Consider the following 17,481-nt stretch of genomic DNA (forward strand, 5'->3'; position numbering starts at 1 on the left):
AGAGCTGGTTCGTCGCTCTGGGTTATGTGGATGTGCTGCTTCTCAGCCTGTTTTGTCTTCCCAGTCTCTTGGTGCGAGAAATCCATCCCCATCTGATGCCAAGGCCACGCAGAGCTGTTTGCCAAGGGTCACTGCAGACGGAAGCAGATTAGACCCAGGCTTGTTTGCTAACTGCTGAAATTCCCTTCAGAAGGAAGCGAAAAATGCATGGCTGTCCTCCATTGTAGGGCAGCTCATTAAATAAATTCAATCAGCGTAATTAAAATGCTAGGTTGACATCTATGTCCCAGAAATCACATAAAATATGATGTCCTATAAAATGCATATTTCACCACTGATAAAATGGTGTGTCAGTTCAGCTATTTCTTGCTCCCCGTTTAATAGTTAAATGAAATATCCACAGCCCGTGGTATCCGAAATAATCACAGCATTGAAAAAGATGCCCTTTTTGCCCACCTTTAACAGAGTTTCAGTGAGTCTGAATATGACCTGAAAGCTTCTGAACATTTCTTCCAGGATTCTTGTTATTTCTTTCTGCCTTCAGCTGAATGAAGCCTCTTTACATCAGCTCCACAAAGACAGGGATACAGATACTTTAGCTTTTCAGTGGACCTAAAAATATTCAAGGAAGAGGGAAGTAAGTGCATTAGCTTAGCTTTAGTTGCAAAGAAAACGCTGAGGGCTTTTTTTTTTAGACTTTACCTACCATGTTACTAACATTTAAATGCCAGTGCCCCAGTTTCACTTACTACGTTTCTGCAAAACCTCTTTAAAAATGTTCTTTTTTAAGTATTGATTTTTTCCTGATTTATACCTCTTCCTACTTTGCTTCCTTCCCTTTTATACATTTTTCAGGGCAGATTCCTAAATGACTTCAAACTGACAATAGCTCATAACATGCCAGTTAACTCATAACACTGCTTTCTACTCTTTCTCATATATCACACGTACTTTTATTTTTAAGGTTGACTATTATGAACAGAAATTTTGCTGCATGTTGATAATAAATACTAAACCTTTTTGCCAGCTTACCAAGTTAGGAGGTAAATAAGGGCTAGCCCCTTAAGTCAATAAGCCCCTTAAGCCCCTGGTTGTAAGTTCTAGTTTACAAAGTCATATAAGAAAATAATGTTTTATCTCAGATCAATTATGATCTGATACCTTATACATAAAAATTGGTGCTGCCCTGCTGGTGATTTTTCCTCTCCATTCATTCATTCATTCTGTGTGGTTGTATTACTTCAAACCACAAATGAGCTATGAGTGTTACCTCAAATAAAAGTTAAAAAAAATCTTTGTTTTTTCACCACCAATATGTTTTCTCTATACTGTTATATACTCTCTATACTGTTACTCTATACATTAATCTTTACAGGAAATTACTTGAGAAAAAAAAATCCCCCTAGAGAATGAACAGTTTTCTTTTTTTTTTTTTTCCCATATCTTGCTTCTTGTGAAGTGCAAGTCTTACTAATTCTCTGACTATGAATATAATGCTTCAGTATCACAGAAAGAGTTTCTTAAGAAGAAAAAATACAGTAGCTTGTAAGTTTGGGGAGGTCTTTTAAATAACATTTTCACATGTTGAACAGGTTTTCAGTTAGGATAATTTCAGGAGGCAGAATTTCTGAGTAAATGTGGAAAAAAGCAGTGTGTGTCTCTGGGATGATGTTTTAGCTCTTCAGTTTTAATTGTATGTTTGGGATCCTTCAAATAACGGAGAGTGAGGGGAGCTGAGTGCAGGTGGGGCTGTCGGGTGATCAGAGCACTTTCCCCTGCAGGTGAAGGACAGGAACAGTGGTTTCATAAAATATCTATAGCTGGGAAATAAGTATTTAACTTTGTTTCATTTTAGAATATAATGGATCTCAGAATGCTAATGTTTCTGCAGCTGTTGAGTTTCGGTAGTTTCTTTCTGGTAGAGCCATAGGCACCACATCTAGACTAACGTAATACAGCATTATATGATATTACACTATAGTATGCATCTTAAAATATACTATCAAAAAGCACTGACGTACTTCAATGTAAAATGTAACTTGTAAAGGGTGAAATAGCCAAATATCAATCAGAGGAAAATTCCTGACAGCAACATCTAGCAGGGCTCCAGAGTGGCCTGCACTTCAGGAGCTGATGTGCTACACTGGGGAGAAAAACTTCAGGCATGCTGTAATGTTGAAGATAAATGTAATGTTCATAAACTGGCAATAATATGGCTGGCTGGAGGGTAATATTTATTCAGAAACCTGGGGACCAGTTCAGTTCAGCTGGTTATTGATCTTTGTCTCTCATCCCACTGGCATGGACTTTACACCTCTTTGTATTATATCAAACATGAAATCTGAGGCCATGAGTAATAAAGCAGAAGACTTTAGGGCACAAAAGTCTTAAAAGTGCCATATATGTAGGGAAAAAAGAAGGACAATGAGAATGAAAAGCTGGCGTTTTTGTTAGCTCCAAGTGATCCAGTGGGTAGCAGTGAGTCAGAGTAATATCCTCTTTGGTAACAGCACTTGTAAACACAGCATGTTGTCTTCCCGAGTAAATGCACTCCCCTTTCTTTATCTAAAAAACAAAGAAGAAACAGCTCTGATGTGCTGACATTGCCACAGAAGGGTTTTCCATTAGCTCGACGCATGGCAGCAGGGGCTTTGTTTACACCCCGCGGCTCTGCCGGCACCATCTGGGACAACGGCAATTATTTTCCATTGACTTGCGCGGGGCAAAGATGAAACTTTCATCTTTCTGGAAAAAAAATCCGGGAGGGGTAATGGTGGGGGAACAGGAGAAGAAGGAGCTTTGTCCCCGTGTATGCGGGGCAGCCGGGACCCCACAACCACCGCGGGAGCTGTCCGGCACGGCCCGTGCTGAAGCACTGCTCCGTCTCCTCAACCCAGGGCCCTGCGAGGGAGCCTAAAAATAAAAAACTAATGGAAGAGCAAGAGCCTTTTATGACTGCCAGTTATTCAGATTGTGGAGGCACTCTCTGAAGGACGTGTGGTATGAACATAAATAGAGCAAGCCTAAGTTTTTAGCCGGGGTGGCTTCAACGTTTGAGCTATTTGTGGAAAGCTCAGGACGGATTGCTAGTCGTGATGCTTCAGTGCTGGATTTTTCTGAGCAGATGGTTGAAAACTTGAATGGTTTCTGTCAGCATTCCAATTGTTTTTAATGAAGGGATAGAGTCCTAATGGATGAAAAAATGTATTGGTACTATCCTTTTTATACGGTAAAGCAAAAGAGAAGTACTGCTTACTATAGCCTCATTGTGCAATGGATTTACAGGTTGCTTATCTCTGCTGAGATCAGTAAAGTGTGCTTGGCCTGATGTCAAAAAGAGATTCAAGATCTATACTTTGTGACTGGGCCATGTTTATTCCCTTGTCTTTTCCAAGGCCTGTGCAAAACAGCATGTATGGCGATGTGCTTAAATACCCATTAGAATATTACTGAAATCTTGGCTTACTTGGCAGGGATCAGAGATCAGCACTGACTGTTCATGTAAACAAAATATACCCACACTGAGGTCCTTCTAACCTGCTCTGTTCTCACTCCTGCAACCCTTAGACTGTCTAGGACTGCTCACATCAGCAAGGAGTTGTAAGTGTCGGTCACTTGAATGGTGTGAAAAAGTCTTTTCAGGGAAGGCAGAAGAAATTTAAAAAAAAAAAAAGTGAAGTTATCATTTTCAAACCTGTGAGAATTGGGAGACTTTGAAAAACTAAAAAATAAAAACAAAAAACAAACACAATTGAATTGTGAAAATTGTGAAAAGGGGGAATTCGCACCATTAGAAACTGAGGTTCAAGGAAACTGGGAACTTTGTTATCTTGGGGCCAGGTTGTGGGAATTCGCATGAATGCAAGTTTGAGGTCTTGTGCTTTACTTAGAAATTTCATAGATTCATAAAAATTATTATGGTTGGAAAAGACCTCCAAGATCTCCTGGTCCAACCATCACCCTACCACCAATGTCACCCACTAAACCATGTCCCTAAGCACCAAGTCCAACCTTTCCTTCAACACCCCCAGGGATGGTGACTCCACCAACTCCCTGGGCAACCTGTTCCAACTCCTAACTACTCTTTCTGAGAAGAAATTTCTTGTAATTTCCAACCTGAATTTAGATTTCTTTGTTTTTATTTGGAATGAAATTGGCTAAGAACACAGTTTCTCCAATTTTATGTGCACACAAATGGTCATACTGAAGTCTCTGTTCCTTCATACCAGCCAGGGATGTCACTTTCCATGTTGTGGCAGTGTGATGTAGCTGGGCTGTTGGGTCGGGTTATCCTGCAGGCACTGCTGGTCCCTCTTCTGCCTCCTCTAACAATCCAGTACTGGTGGCACTATCTTGCAGAATGGGGCTCGCTGTGGGTTCACCAGGTGATTACACCTCCGTGGCTCAGGCTTGGGCAGTACATTCACAGGGAAGACCTGGGTGGTGCCAGTGACACGGCTAATTTCCATCCCTTAGCAGGAGATGCAGTGTCAGCAGCAGACGAGTGTTCTCCACTGGCAGGTGAAGGGGTCAGCACGTAATCTGAAATGACTCGAGCTGCCTGATTCTTGTAGTGGAAATAGCTACAATGACTGAATATTTATGTTCCAAGTTCCTTGCCTACAAAATTATTGTTATCTTTTTTATTGTCTGTGCTTTCTTTCATAAAATTAATACTGAGATCTTGGAGGGGGGAAAAAATATTCCCAAGTAACTCTTGGAGCCTTCCTGCTTTGAAAAAAGAAACATGAGTGCTACTTTCAATGATTTCTACATATCATTGATGTATATGTTGAATACCCAACTGGCACTGGAATCAGGGGGGATCAGGGTATTTACTTTTAGAGTGAATCACATCCATTTCATTATCTTACTGAAGGTGAGCAGGGGATACATTAATGATCCTACACATAAATGTCTGCTCAGGACCTGTATGGTACTTTCGTAAGAAACTGAAAATATATGTCTGCATTTTAGACATGATAAAGCAAAGAGTAAAGACCAGCACTGATCATTCGCATGAACAAGATGCATCTGCTCTGGAGGACCTTCTAAATACCTATATTCTGATTGTAACTTGTATAGAGGGACAGTTTAGAATTATGTAATGGCTACTTGGCTGCTTCATGAAAGGCTTCTGGTGAAGTTCTTTAATAAATTCTTCCCACCACGCACAAACCTAGGCAGGTTTCTACTGTGCAGGACTTTATCCCACTTCCTTTCTTTCTCAGTCCAATTCATTCCTCAGGACTTCTTCAATTAAAATACTGAATAAAGTCCCATGTGGGAGAAATTTAAATGTACAATCAACAAGACAACTTGAAAAGACCCTAATCACTCAACTGTGGGTGACAGAATTAATGCATGAAGAGGACAGAAAGTTTATCTGAAACAACAACAACAAAAAAAGAGTGGACTCGTAGGTACCTGGTATCTAACACTACCTGTGTTTTCTGTTTTGAGTGAAAATCTCCAGGTTTGCTTGTTTGCTATAATGCACAGAGAAGCAGAAATAGCATTTTTTCAGTCCTCCCCAGACTTTGTTACATATCAGCATGTTGATTAATGTTTCTGTTTTAAAAACTTTTTAAGGCATTGGAAGGCTAAAATTTCTTGTAAGTATCTTTTGGACAGCCCATGCATTTACTAAACGCAAGGATTTCTAAACAATTTTTTAAGCTCTAATCATCTTGTGTATGCAGGTTTTCTTGTATCCCCAGATACCACACTGGGATTTTTCACAGTATGAATTATTGCAACTAGAGATGATAATCTGCATTAGCTGTTCAGGATAGTGACAGAGTTGTCTTTTCCAATTAACATAGTTATCAATTCAGAAAATACAAACTTTTGTAAAATGTGCTTTATTTTTTTTTTTTTTAGTAAGGCTTTCAATTGGGTGATAAATTTTCGGAGATTACAAGGAACAGTTTTCTCCTTCCTTTGAGAAAACGGACAGTTGAAAGAGGAGCAAAGATTAGATAAATGCTTGTTACAGGAAAGAAACACATTAAAAGTACAGTACACTATATTTATCTTTTTTTTTTTTAAAGATGTCATTCAAAAATCATGAACATATTTACAGAAAGGAGAGAAGGTATTACATTAATCAAGTAAAAGGTGTTTAGCAGTTCCATTGAAGGTTAATATATATTTCCTGTTGAGCCAGACATTAAGCTTTGTAAACTGATCATTGATTAAGAGTGACGTCAGTGAAAATGCAATTAGTCTTATATATTCCTGGACATATGGAACGGATGTTGCAAAATAGGCAGGAATTAATCTCCTCTATTGCCTACTTCCTCTCTCATTTTATTGTGAGGCTCATGACTTGACTATAAAGCTATGGATATTCAAAGTGGCCAAAACCTGAAAATGCATGCAAGTTTCTCTGGTGTTCGGCAGCTGAGCTTGGGGCTTAAAGGCCCATATCTCTGGACAGCAGAACAGGAAGGGAAGAGCAATGCTCATTACTGAAGGTGCAAGAGTATTCCTCATCCATCTGAGGCATTGTCTCTGCCAGCAAGGCATCACTGAAGAAATAATTTGGACTTGAGCCTAGTGCAATGTTCTGGACCTCCTGTGGATCTGCTCTCATTCGTGTGTCTGCAGTCAGTTCCGACTCCTGTGATCTTAGTCCTCTGGCTTAGAGAGCTTTTTAAAGTGCTGTGGCTGCTTTTCACTTCACTTCTGGCTTGTGCTGAGCATGGTCTTGTTCTGTCAGGAGATACTTTAAGCTACTTAATTCAGACAGGACAAATGCTTTCGGCAGAAACATGGGTTTGCAGGAAATTTTCACCTTGCAGAGGTGCATTTTCCAGCTGTGAAACAGCTGGGCCCAGGCAGATTAGATAAATGTGATCAAGTTGTTTACTACTTCGGTAATTATCTGTAGTGTACCATCCTTTGTGGTGTGCCTGCTTCTTTTTTATATAGCTAAATTGCTGCCCGGCTTGCAGAATGACGTGAGGATGCAGTGTACTACTTGACAGCCCTTTTCCATTGCTTGGTTTCTGTGGAAATTGCCTGTGGTGACTACGTAAGAATAATTGATCAAAGCTTTGGTGATTTTTTTTTGTTTGGTTGGTTTGGTTGTTAAATAAGCAGGTGTGTGTGGCTTGCTGGAGCACACTCCTCTCACCGTTGCAATAGCTCATGCTCAGAGAGGCTGGAGGTTGGTCTGGGCACAGACAGCACCATGAGCTGGCATGGGTAAGGCACTCCAGCTGCTAGCCAGGGCCAGCTGCCTCTGGCAACCCAGCCTGCTCATTTCCAGCTGCGGTGACTGGGCCATCCTCTGTCACGAGTGCAAATTAAGGTTTAGACTCATGGGAGGTTCCCTAAATCACCCCAACTGTGACACTTGAGCAGGGCCACCCTCAACCTTTCACAGTTGTATTTCCAAATCTGTATTTGGAAGTCAGGGATGCCTACAGAAACCAAACAAATCCCAACTGACTATTTGAAACTCTTTTTCTAACAAGGTTTTAATGCATGCCAACTCATTTCTAGCTCTCCACAGCATCCTGAACCAAGGTGTGCTTTAGTAGGAATTGTGAGTTGTTCAGGCACTGTTGTAACTAGAACATTGCTATATGATTAAATTTCCCCCAGGCTGGGCAGAAGACTACAGCAATCATTTTCAGGACCTTGATCAGATATAGCTTCAACTTTCTTTAAATGCAATGCAAAAGTAAAAAAGAATCCGCCAATAAATTTGAATACAAATATCCCATTCCTCTAAACCACAATAGGACTAAGATTAAGTATATAACAAATTAAACTCTATCTCTAGGGAGGCAGAAATCTCTAGTGTGCATCCTGCACTGCCTGTCCATCTAATTTTTCTTTTGCACATTTAGTCATTACCATATTTCATTAGTGACAGGCCTCTGGTGGTTTGGGTTTTAGGACTGTTTAAAGGCTGGCAGCCAGCAGTAGTTGAGTCATTTGTATAGAAGGGTGCTGATAAATTATGCTGGACTTCCTATATCAATTTAATCAGCATAGCCTTTAAAGTTCAATGCTTAGTGTCATTATAATAATCAAAGTTGAGATTGCATATAAAGTCTGAATAAAATATTTTATGCAGCTTTCTATTATATGCTGTCTATAATGGGCAATCTGTATTATGCTAGTCTGAGCCTTCCTGGATCCTTCTTTGAATTCTCGTGAGTAATAAGAAAAAACAAGCAAAAAGAATTGCAGACTCTATGCTGTCTTTTCCATATTGAAGAACAACTTAATTGATACTTCTGGTTTGACTAATGTTCTCCCTATTCCAGTGCAGTGTTTCAGGTAGCAGCCAGAAACATGTGCTTTAAGAAACCACACAGGGAAGTTAGAAAGAATGTCTTGTGCAGGGAAGACATTTTCATTTATTCTCCTACTGTTTTAAGTTAGGGCAATAACCTGAAGCATGAGGGCTTATATTTTGTTTTTTAAGATGCCTGGAAATAGGACTGAGCACATGCATTTCCTGAATAAACATCTCAACCTTTCTGTATTCCTCGTTACACCTTCAGTAATAATGTCTATGAATGGATATCACTTGTGAAAAGGATGAAGAATTTCCCTTTAACCCAACTTCACTTGGCCATCTTTCTGTTTCCCTTCAGGCTGTTACTCTTTTGTGGGGCGAAAAGCTAGCCAAGTGTGACTGGGTTTCCTTCCTTGAACCATTCATTATTTCATGCATCACTTGCAGCTTGTCCCTAGCCACATCACTGGAGAGTACATACATTTTAAATAGCATGAAGCAGAAGGCTTACAGAGTGGAAAAAAGAGCAAGAAGTATCTGCTCAGACAGCCAGAACTGTCCTGCTCCTTCCTCTCCTAGGAGTTCAGGCCACCGTATGACGTGTGCTCAGACGTAGCTCCTGGCTTCTCTGTGCCCTGAGGGGGAAGACGATTGAATTGCTGCCATGAGATCTGTAATGAAACTTGGGCACATACCAACACACTTCTTGTCTTCTCACGTCATTTGCCTGCTTTCCACAGTCAAACAGCTGTAAAAACCTAATTTCTAAAATTGCCTCCTTTTTTCCTCTTTAATCAGAATTCAGAAAAGAAAAACATAAACTTTGCCTAGCAGGGAGAGGATATAAACAGACAGAAAATTCTGCCTGTAAGGCACTATAGATCATAAACCTTCTTAACTCATTATCAGTGCTAAAAAAGAAATTTGTGAAAGGAGCCCCAGATGGCACGAATCTACCCTGAACTGTTAAGTTATATCATTAACTTTAATTTTTTTTCTTTTGTAGAATTCTTGTGTTCTCTTGATAAACAAAACTTTTCCTTGGCAATGTCTTTTATGCTAAAAGAAAAATGCAACAAAAATGCAAAGAATATGCCCAATGGGATGGTAAAGGTAGATAAAGAGAATTACGGCTATTTGAGTTACCTTACCTAGACATTTTCCATACATTCTAACTTTCTCTGATGGTAATACCGACTTCAAGTATCCAAGTATTATAAAATATTTACAGACCTGTTGTTAGTTTAGTTTGAAGGAGCAAAAATGTTGCTTCTGGTTCTGTTTTTGTTTCTGTTTCTGTTTTGTTTTTGTTTTTCTCTAGATAATGAGCACTAATAATAGGTAAAAAAAACTCATTAAAAAATAAAAACTAAAATAAAACTAAAAACTCATAGATAATGAGTTTTGCTTGAGACTACCTTCAGTTTTATTAAAAACATTTATAATTTCTTACTAGTGAAATCAATGTAATCAGTGACTTGCTTCAATAATACTTCTGTAGAGAGCAACTAACTAAATCTACCAGTTTCATGTGTTTTTAAAAGTACACTAGAACTGTATTTTGAAGTCTTGGTTAGCAATGCCCTTCAGATGGCCCACTGGTCATAGTCCTTTAGTCCATCCAACTTTTTGTTATTTTCTACATCATAAAAACAAAGGTTAGCTTTGCAGACTTGTGTTTTTATTCCCTTATCTAAACATATGTTCTTGTCCCTATGTATTAGAGTGGTGTTCACTGCCGTTACAGCCTCTCTGGAGCTGTAGGGCCCCCAGACAGGGTGATGGTGCTCCACCATGGCAGAGGTGCAGGGAATGTGCTGCCCTGGCTCCTCTGGAGCTCAGTGAGGCTGCGAAAAAACTCAAAATTAACAGCCTATGGGTATCTTTCACAGCACAGTGTGAAGAACTTTATGCGCGTGGATTCAGTTAAATTGAATTCTCAATATAAATAAAGCAAGCTTTCTTCTTACTTTTTCCCGTAAACATAAGGAACTCTCTTCACTGCATCAGGAAGTCTTGGGAGAAGTCGAGAATATTTGTAGAGCTGACCCTGTGGGGTTCAATAAAAATCAGTGTATTTTTAATGCAATGTGCCAATTTAAAGTAAACTTTATATCTCCTCTTCTAAACTCTTTTATCAGAGCAATTTTATTTCAACTCCTGACTGTAAGCTGGAGGACGGCGTGGAGAAATTTCATTATTGTCACTCCTGACAATTCTTTTAATATTTACAGGCATCTGTGTAAGTCACTAGCTTGAATATTGTTCCCTTTGCTTCAGTTAAGTATCAGCAAAAGATCTGTATTAATGGCATGCTCTTTGGAGCTACTGGAGCTATTTTAATTTTAGGTAAGCTGGGATAGATACCATGCACCCTGCAGCTCTGTGAAGGGTCTGAAATTAAAGCAGTATTCATTTTCTTATCACCTGTTGATACAGTGCTGATGCTCAGTGATATACCTGCTCTCTCTCCTCTGCATTTTATCTCTGTGGGTCACTGCTCATCTCTGGAGCAAATGGTGTGGAAGAGAAGACAACTAACTCACTGATGGCAGGGGTCTCAAAGTGTAGCACATTATATAGTTTCTAAACTCTGAATGCTGTCTGTGGTAAACATGAAGTTGCTTCCTTTCTTCCTAAAACATTGCATGTTCCTTCTAGCAGAGCTGCCTCACACCGTACACAAGTGGCTGGTTCCTTATCCCTGTACAGATGGGAGCAGTAACCGTGGCTGTTGGTGCCGGTCCTGCTCTCAGCACCTGTTGCCTTGCTCCCTGCTCCATGTGTACATGTTCTCTCACACAGTTGTTGCTATTTAAAATCTTCCACTCGTATTTGAAATCATGTTTAGTTAGAAAAATCCAAGCAATGCTCCAATATTTGGACTCCATATCTCCTCTAGAACATGTCCTGCTTTCGTTACGTATGCTGGGGTCTCTACAAAGCAGAGTATTTTTATTTCCCTACATTGAGGAGAAGGGGGGTGTATTTCACCTGTTTGCCAGAGCAGCAAGATTTGGGGATTTATTAATTATTATTTTATTTCTATTACAGGATAGGAGGACAGTTGGACATTTCTAGGACTTTCTGTGAGAACTTTATCGAGTCTCTTGTTAGAACGCCCCAGGTGCCATCCTGCAGGGGCTGAGCCTGGGACAGAGCTGGAGGCTGGTAACAGGGTCCATCAACAGCCCCCACAGCAGCCAGTGATGAACCAGGGCTAGTGGCCATCCAGGGAGCCCAACCAGGAGCAAAAGAGGATGAAACCAGGAACACAGCTGGAGACAAGCTCCCACATACTTTGGAAGGGGTTCACTACGGCAGCAAGGCTAGAAAACAGCTCTCCTGTGGTGTTTCTTAGGCAGGGACTGACAGTCCTGGGCTGAGCTGAAATGGGGTCCTGGGTCACGGGCAGGCATGGGGGCAGGTCCCAGCTGGGGCCTGTTGATGCCTCAGGGGTTCCTCTCTTATAACTCTGTGTAGAACTATGGCCATAACCAGCAGCAGGACCTCGTGGTCATAGCTCTGACTTGATAGTGGGAACTCTTGAATTTTATGCTCACCACCTAACACCAACCACCCTGCTGCATGATCATGAACATGTTTCTGTTTCTCAATCCACAAAAGGAGGATGATGTTTCATCAAGGAGGCACAGCGTTTAGTTGCTGACTGAAACATTGCATAATTAAAATGTTTTCTAAGCATTGTTAATTTGTTGTTACATCATTTGTTGTTGAAGGAATGTAAAAAAATTTCAAAGAAATCTTGGCTCTATTGAGAGAGCAGTAAAACAACCTTTGCTTTTCCTCAAACAGATATTTCAACTCTTATAAAAACTGCATATGTCAACAGGGATTCACTTTATGCTCTTTTCCTTGATGATGTGTCCTTAGAAGATGCTACATCAGTAAGTTTTTAGGCACATTAAATTTATGCATTAAAGCATTATTCAAAATTCAATGGTTGCTTCACAGCTGAAACAAAAGAAAAACCCTAACAAGGCACCCAACTGTGCATACATATCTTCTCTTGAGAGAAAGGTTGAGCAAATAAACAGTCGGTGTATTTTTTTTTTTTTTTTTTACTTTTCATTGCTAACAGCACATTTGGAAGGGGCTCGGAGATCGTTATGAGGATCTCAAGACAAAAACCTGGTAGGTCAGGAAAGTGATGTACTAAAGAGCCTTGGAGAGATGCCCACTGACTGCACTAGGCTTTAGATCAGACAAACACATCCTGTGTCTTTATACACAGACTTAGAGACTATGCTGACCAACATGTAATATGAATCTGAACATACCCATATGGAGAAAGTAGAGTGCCTAGGTCAGTATTTTATGAATCTTCCTATCTATATCTGTACAAAAGATTAAACTGGCATGCCTTTAAAATAGCAACAGTATGCATTTATAGTTTCCGATTGCTTGATTATTTTGAGTACTCTCCGTAAGTAACACTTATTTATTTATTGCTGATAGCTGTCCTCAAGCTTTCCACAGAAGAGTTTAAAGCAATAACTGGATTGAAACATAAAGTTATATATAATGTTAAAAACTGAGAGGATTTATAGAATATTACTTTGAATCCTGATGGTCATGTGATCTGCCTTGGAAGCCAAGCCGAGACTTGAAAGACAAGCCAAAACTATGGCAACAGCATTCCCAACACAAAACTACCTAACTGCTCTGCGAAAAAAATGCAGTAATGAAGATTCCTAAACCCTTCTAGACAATCTCCTCTATTGTTTAGCAAGTTGCATAACCTAAATTCCCTTTTCCTGTAATTTAAATTTGTTACTTTACTCATCTCCCAGTGGATCTGAAGGATTTTATTGCCTCCTTTTCCTTGCCTTTCATATTCTGCATATGAAAGGCTGAGAGTATCTCCCTCCACCTTCTCTTCACTAGACTAAGCAATCCCAGTTTTTCCACTGTCAGTCACACATTCTGGATGTCTGATCACCCTCTGTTCTGCTGTAGGATCCTCCACAGGGTTTTTCTTGGTACCTTTTTGAAGGGCTTTGAACTGCACCCTTCCTGCAGAGCCCCTGTGGAGGGCATGTGGGAGGTCAATTTGCATCTAATACCCAGGATCCTGCAGCAGGTATGGGACAGTGCTGAATCACGTTCAGTTTATTCACTGTAACTCCCAGGACTCCTTTCTGAGGAACTGTTGCCTGCTCAGTTATCTCTACTCTTGATCTTCTGTAGGTGTTTGTCACAAATGAGGTGCGCTACTCTCTATTTGTCTGACTTCTGCCATAGTTGGTCAGTGTCCTCACATCTTGGCATTGGCTGAAATGGAAGAAAGACAGAATTCACAAGTTACTTGAAATACCATTTGAACAATACTGGAGAACCCCTAACCAATATATCTTCTGTGAATCCTTGAGAGCTATTTTTCATTCCAGCCATGCAGCTGGATGTGCGCTCACCTTCCTGCACCTTCAACCAGACCAGGTTTTTCTTGCTCACTACCAAGACTCTCATTATGTCAAGAGGCCTGCTAAGATGCAAAAAGTTATCTACTCCTTTTCCCCTGCTCACAAAGCTTATTTTACCTGTCAGAGAAGGTGAATAGGATGAGATAATGTGGCTTGTCCTTGAGAAACCCATGGAGGTTGTTGCTTATGACCGTACAAATTTTAAGTGCCAACAAGGAGACCACTTGATTGTCTGTTCCTGGGTTTATTTTATTCTCAAATTGTACAGTCTAGTCAGAAATTCTTTTTATGGCCTTTCTGCTTTGTGAAGGTATAAACTGGATGTGTTCTTTCCCTGTCTTGTGAACTCAATCTATTCTTAACAATTTTTCAAAGAACATTGTTAACAAATCTGATGTCAGCTAAACACAGCAGAATTTGCCCATCAAAAAGCATGTAGCTTACCCAAGAAATTCTCTAGCCTGTTCATATCTTATTATAGCTCGTTCTACACCTTTTTATTGCTGTTACTAACCTGTGATCAAATTGAGATGACTTCAAAGTGCGAACCAGAGCAATACAAATCCATCTTTCCCAGCATATTCTATAATCAGCATTCTTTTCTTCATTTTTTCCTGTTGATCAGTTATCTTCTTACTTCTGTATAATAATCTTTTAGCCAGACAGTGTTATTTCATGCTGAGCAATCTTCTTCCCTGCAATTAGTCTCCTCATCACTTCAAAGAGCTATAAGTATTTTGTTCGGATTTGTTTCAAAGTACAGCTCTTCCCTACCTTTGCATTCCACTCATACCTGACAATCTGTTTCTACAGAATTTCTCAGTCAATCTTATGTTCTTGCGTTTAATTCACTTATTGAGCTTCATAGAGCAAGTCTTATTGGGTGTGAACTTCTCCCCATGCCACGTGCCACAAAATGTGTTCGACAGGCATTGGGCTCATGGTGCCACCTACTCCTGTCCCCCCAAAGCCTCCTGATTTAGCAGCTCATGTGAACCTGCTCATTATTCACAGCCTCTTCTCAAATGCAGCCTCTTCCAGCAAATAAGCCCTTCTTTGATCATCTAGCACTTTAATGGGGCACATCACCAATTCCAGCTCTGCCCTGCTAGTAAACCTTCACTGCAGCGCTCATTTGTAGTAATCACAAAGTTACTGTTTTTAATTGATTTGGAGTTTTTTGACAGAAAAAAAAAATGGCTGTGTTAACATGTTCTGTAATCTGAAAGAACAGAGATAACTTGTCTGATGTTGTGGGAGAGAGTCTGAAGGAAAAGGAGTGACGCACATTTTGTTTAATTTTCCTGCCACTTGGGAAAGAAATATATCCTGCCCACACAAACCTAGAGGAACTAATTCTGGTGTTAGTGAAATGCTACAGTTTTGCAGCTGGAAAACAGCCAGTGCCTCAGTCGGCAGCAGAGCCTGTGGTGGGACGTCCTGCCCAGAGTTTCATTATGGATTGCTTTCACAGCCTGACCCTTCTCCTTTCTTCTCCATAGATCATCAACTCGGTGGTACTGCTGATTCTGCTGAGCGCCCTGACCGACCCTGACCAGTACCACCTCACCAGTGCCGAATTAGGGGGTGAATTTGAATTTATGGATGATGCCAGTAAGTACAGGCTGTCTAAGCACTAACATCTATTGCTCCAGCATTTAAGTAGCTGTCCTATTGTTTCAGTAATTATTGACCGTTAATTATTTCTTCCTCTTGGTACCTTACAGATGCATTTTTATTGTGAAAGATGTATTTGTGGCACAGTTCAATCTGGCTGCCCACTACTAGCCTTACCTGTTCCCTGTGCTGTTTCCTGGCTTGACAGAGCACAGCCAGCCCCCAGACGTGCAGATATTATTCCCCAGCACAATGCTGAGAGCCCCAGGGGGGTTGGAAAATTCAGGGAACGCTGGGCCTCTGAGCACCATGCCCTGCGGTGGCTGCACACACGTAAGACCATGTGCTGCTATTTCTATAACCATCTGAATAACCATCTGAATATGGTCATTCATTTACACCCCTACGTGCACATGGCATGACTTGCCCCAACCTGTAGTGACAGATGCAAAAGTAAGCATTAACTGTACAGTCATAGATGTATAGAGATAACACAGGGCTGTTATTTCTCACGGAAGGCCATAGTAATCTTCAATGCCATTTATTTCTCCTGCAAAAACCTCCTGCCCTTTGCAAATGCTTTTTTCTTCCATGGCAGTTTTATTTTCAGGGCAATGATTTGGTGGTGTTTGGTCTCTTGTTTGTTTTAACTGTTTAAGCAGTACCTAGAAGATTTTCCCTTGTATGTGTTTTTGATAAAAAAATGTCTACGTATTTGTTTTTCTGCTCACAAGATTGCTATGTTCAACATTTCCCACTGCAATCTGAAATAAGGGCTCCCATCAGTCCCACTGGTGCCTTGCTGCTCAGAGCCACACATCTACAGCAAAAGGTTCCAACTCATTCCCGCTGAAGCCAATAAAAATATCAGCAGGAAAAGGAATAGCTCCACACATGAGAAAAATAATTATGACCATGGTGTGTCAGAGCTGCTGGGTTATTTTTTAAGGGATGCTTATTTCCACAAGTTCTTTAGTGCAGATATGCCTCGAAGGCTTACATTTAATAACAGGGGGCAATTGCTACTTTATTGTGTCTTCACTGACAAAGCACCAACACCTTTGGACTAAAAATCTTTTTATATAACTGGATTTAAGGAAGTAGGGACCGTCATACATACAGATGGGCTCCTTGCTGATTCTGACATATTAAAACTGACTGCCGTGTCCTAATTCTCAGAGATTAACCTTGGTAATGACTGTCTGTCAGTGTGGTTTTATATAGCCGACATCAGAGGCCTGCCAGTGCCCAAGGCTTTAAAATAGTAATTCTGTTTTGTAATGCAATAGCTGTCAGATCAAGTACATTGGGGATTTCCATCTACACTTGAAAATTGTATTTTCTGTATTTTTTATTCAGGTTTCTGAAGTGAGCCCTGAAAGGCTGTAAAAGGATGGCTTGTGGGCCAGGCAACCTCATTTCCATTTGGTAGAGGGAACGTTTCTCAGGCAGTTAAATTATGAACGAACATGTGAATTAAGGTCTCCTTTTATTCTTTGACTCCCTCTAGCTTAATGCCTTACCAAGTAAGGCAGCTGAATCAGGCTGCTGGCTTTTATAGTCACTGGAAATAGCCAGCATGAGAGAAAATTTGTTTCTTTTTTCTTTTTTTTTTTTTTAATATAACTATATCTGTTCAAATCAGAGGAAACACTTTCTTGTGAAGTAAAACATCAAACAAACTTTCACATGTTCTTCCCTTGTCCCAGTTTTGTTTGCCTGTTTTTGAGTATATATTTCCTAGGTTAGATATGTGTGCTGAAATTCTTAGATGTGAAACCATGAGTACAAAATACAGTAAGATACATTGACTTTCACACTAATGAAGGTCCCAAAGTTGTTACCTGTACTTGTAGCCCAGAAAGCCAACCTTATCCTGGGCTGCACCAACAGAGGAGTGGCCAGCAGGGCGAGGGAGGTGATTGTCCCCCTCTGCTCTGCCCTTGTGAGACCCCACCTGGAGCCTGCGTTCAGCTCTGGGACCCCCAGCACAAGGACATGGGCCTGTTAGAGTGGGTCCAGAGGAAGGCCATGAAGATGACCAAGGGGCTGGAGCACCTCTCCTATGCAGACAGGCTGAGGGAGCTGGGGTTTTTCAGCCTGGAGAAGAGAAGGCCCCAGGCAGACCTTACAGCGGCCTCCCAGTGCCTAAAGGAGGCT

General features: G+C 40.6%; 2 protein-coding genes across 4 annotated transcripts in view; both read left to right on the plus strand.

The window, feature by feature from the left end:
• The window catches only part of CPQ (carboxypeptidase Q), a 358,649-nt gene extending 341,169 nt beyond the window's left edge, over positions 1-17,480 (plus strand). The window contains exon 9 of the transcript XR_013947697.1: positions 17,350-17,480. The gene's annotated coding sequence lies outside the window, so the exon portion shown is untranslated. The remainder of the gene's footprint in view (positions 1-17,349) is intronic.
• Positions 1-17,481, plus strand: part of LAPTM4B (lysosomal protein transmembrane 4 beta) — a 61,499-nt gene that overhangs the window by 1,735 nt on the left and 42,283 nt on the right. For all 3 annotated transcript variants that reach the window (XM_080583140.1, XM_080583139.1, XM_080583141.1), the window contains exon 2: positions 15,207-15,318. In XM_080583140.1, coding sequence (XP_080439266.1) covers positions 15,207-15,318 — 112 coding nt within the window. The remainder of the gene's footprint in view (positions 1-15,206; positions 15,319-17,481) is intronic.

The sequence above is a fragment of the Anser brachyrhynchus genome, assembly GCF_964034855.1.
Source record: "Anser brachyrhynchus genome assembly, chromosome: 2".
Lineage (NCBI taxonomy): Eukaryota > Metazoa > Chordata > Aves > Anseriformes > Anatidae > Anser > Anser brachyrhynchus.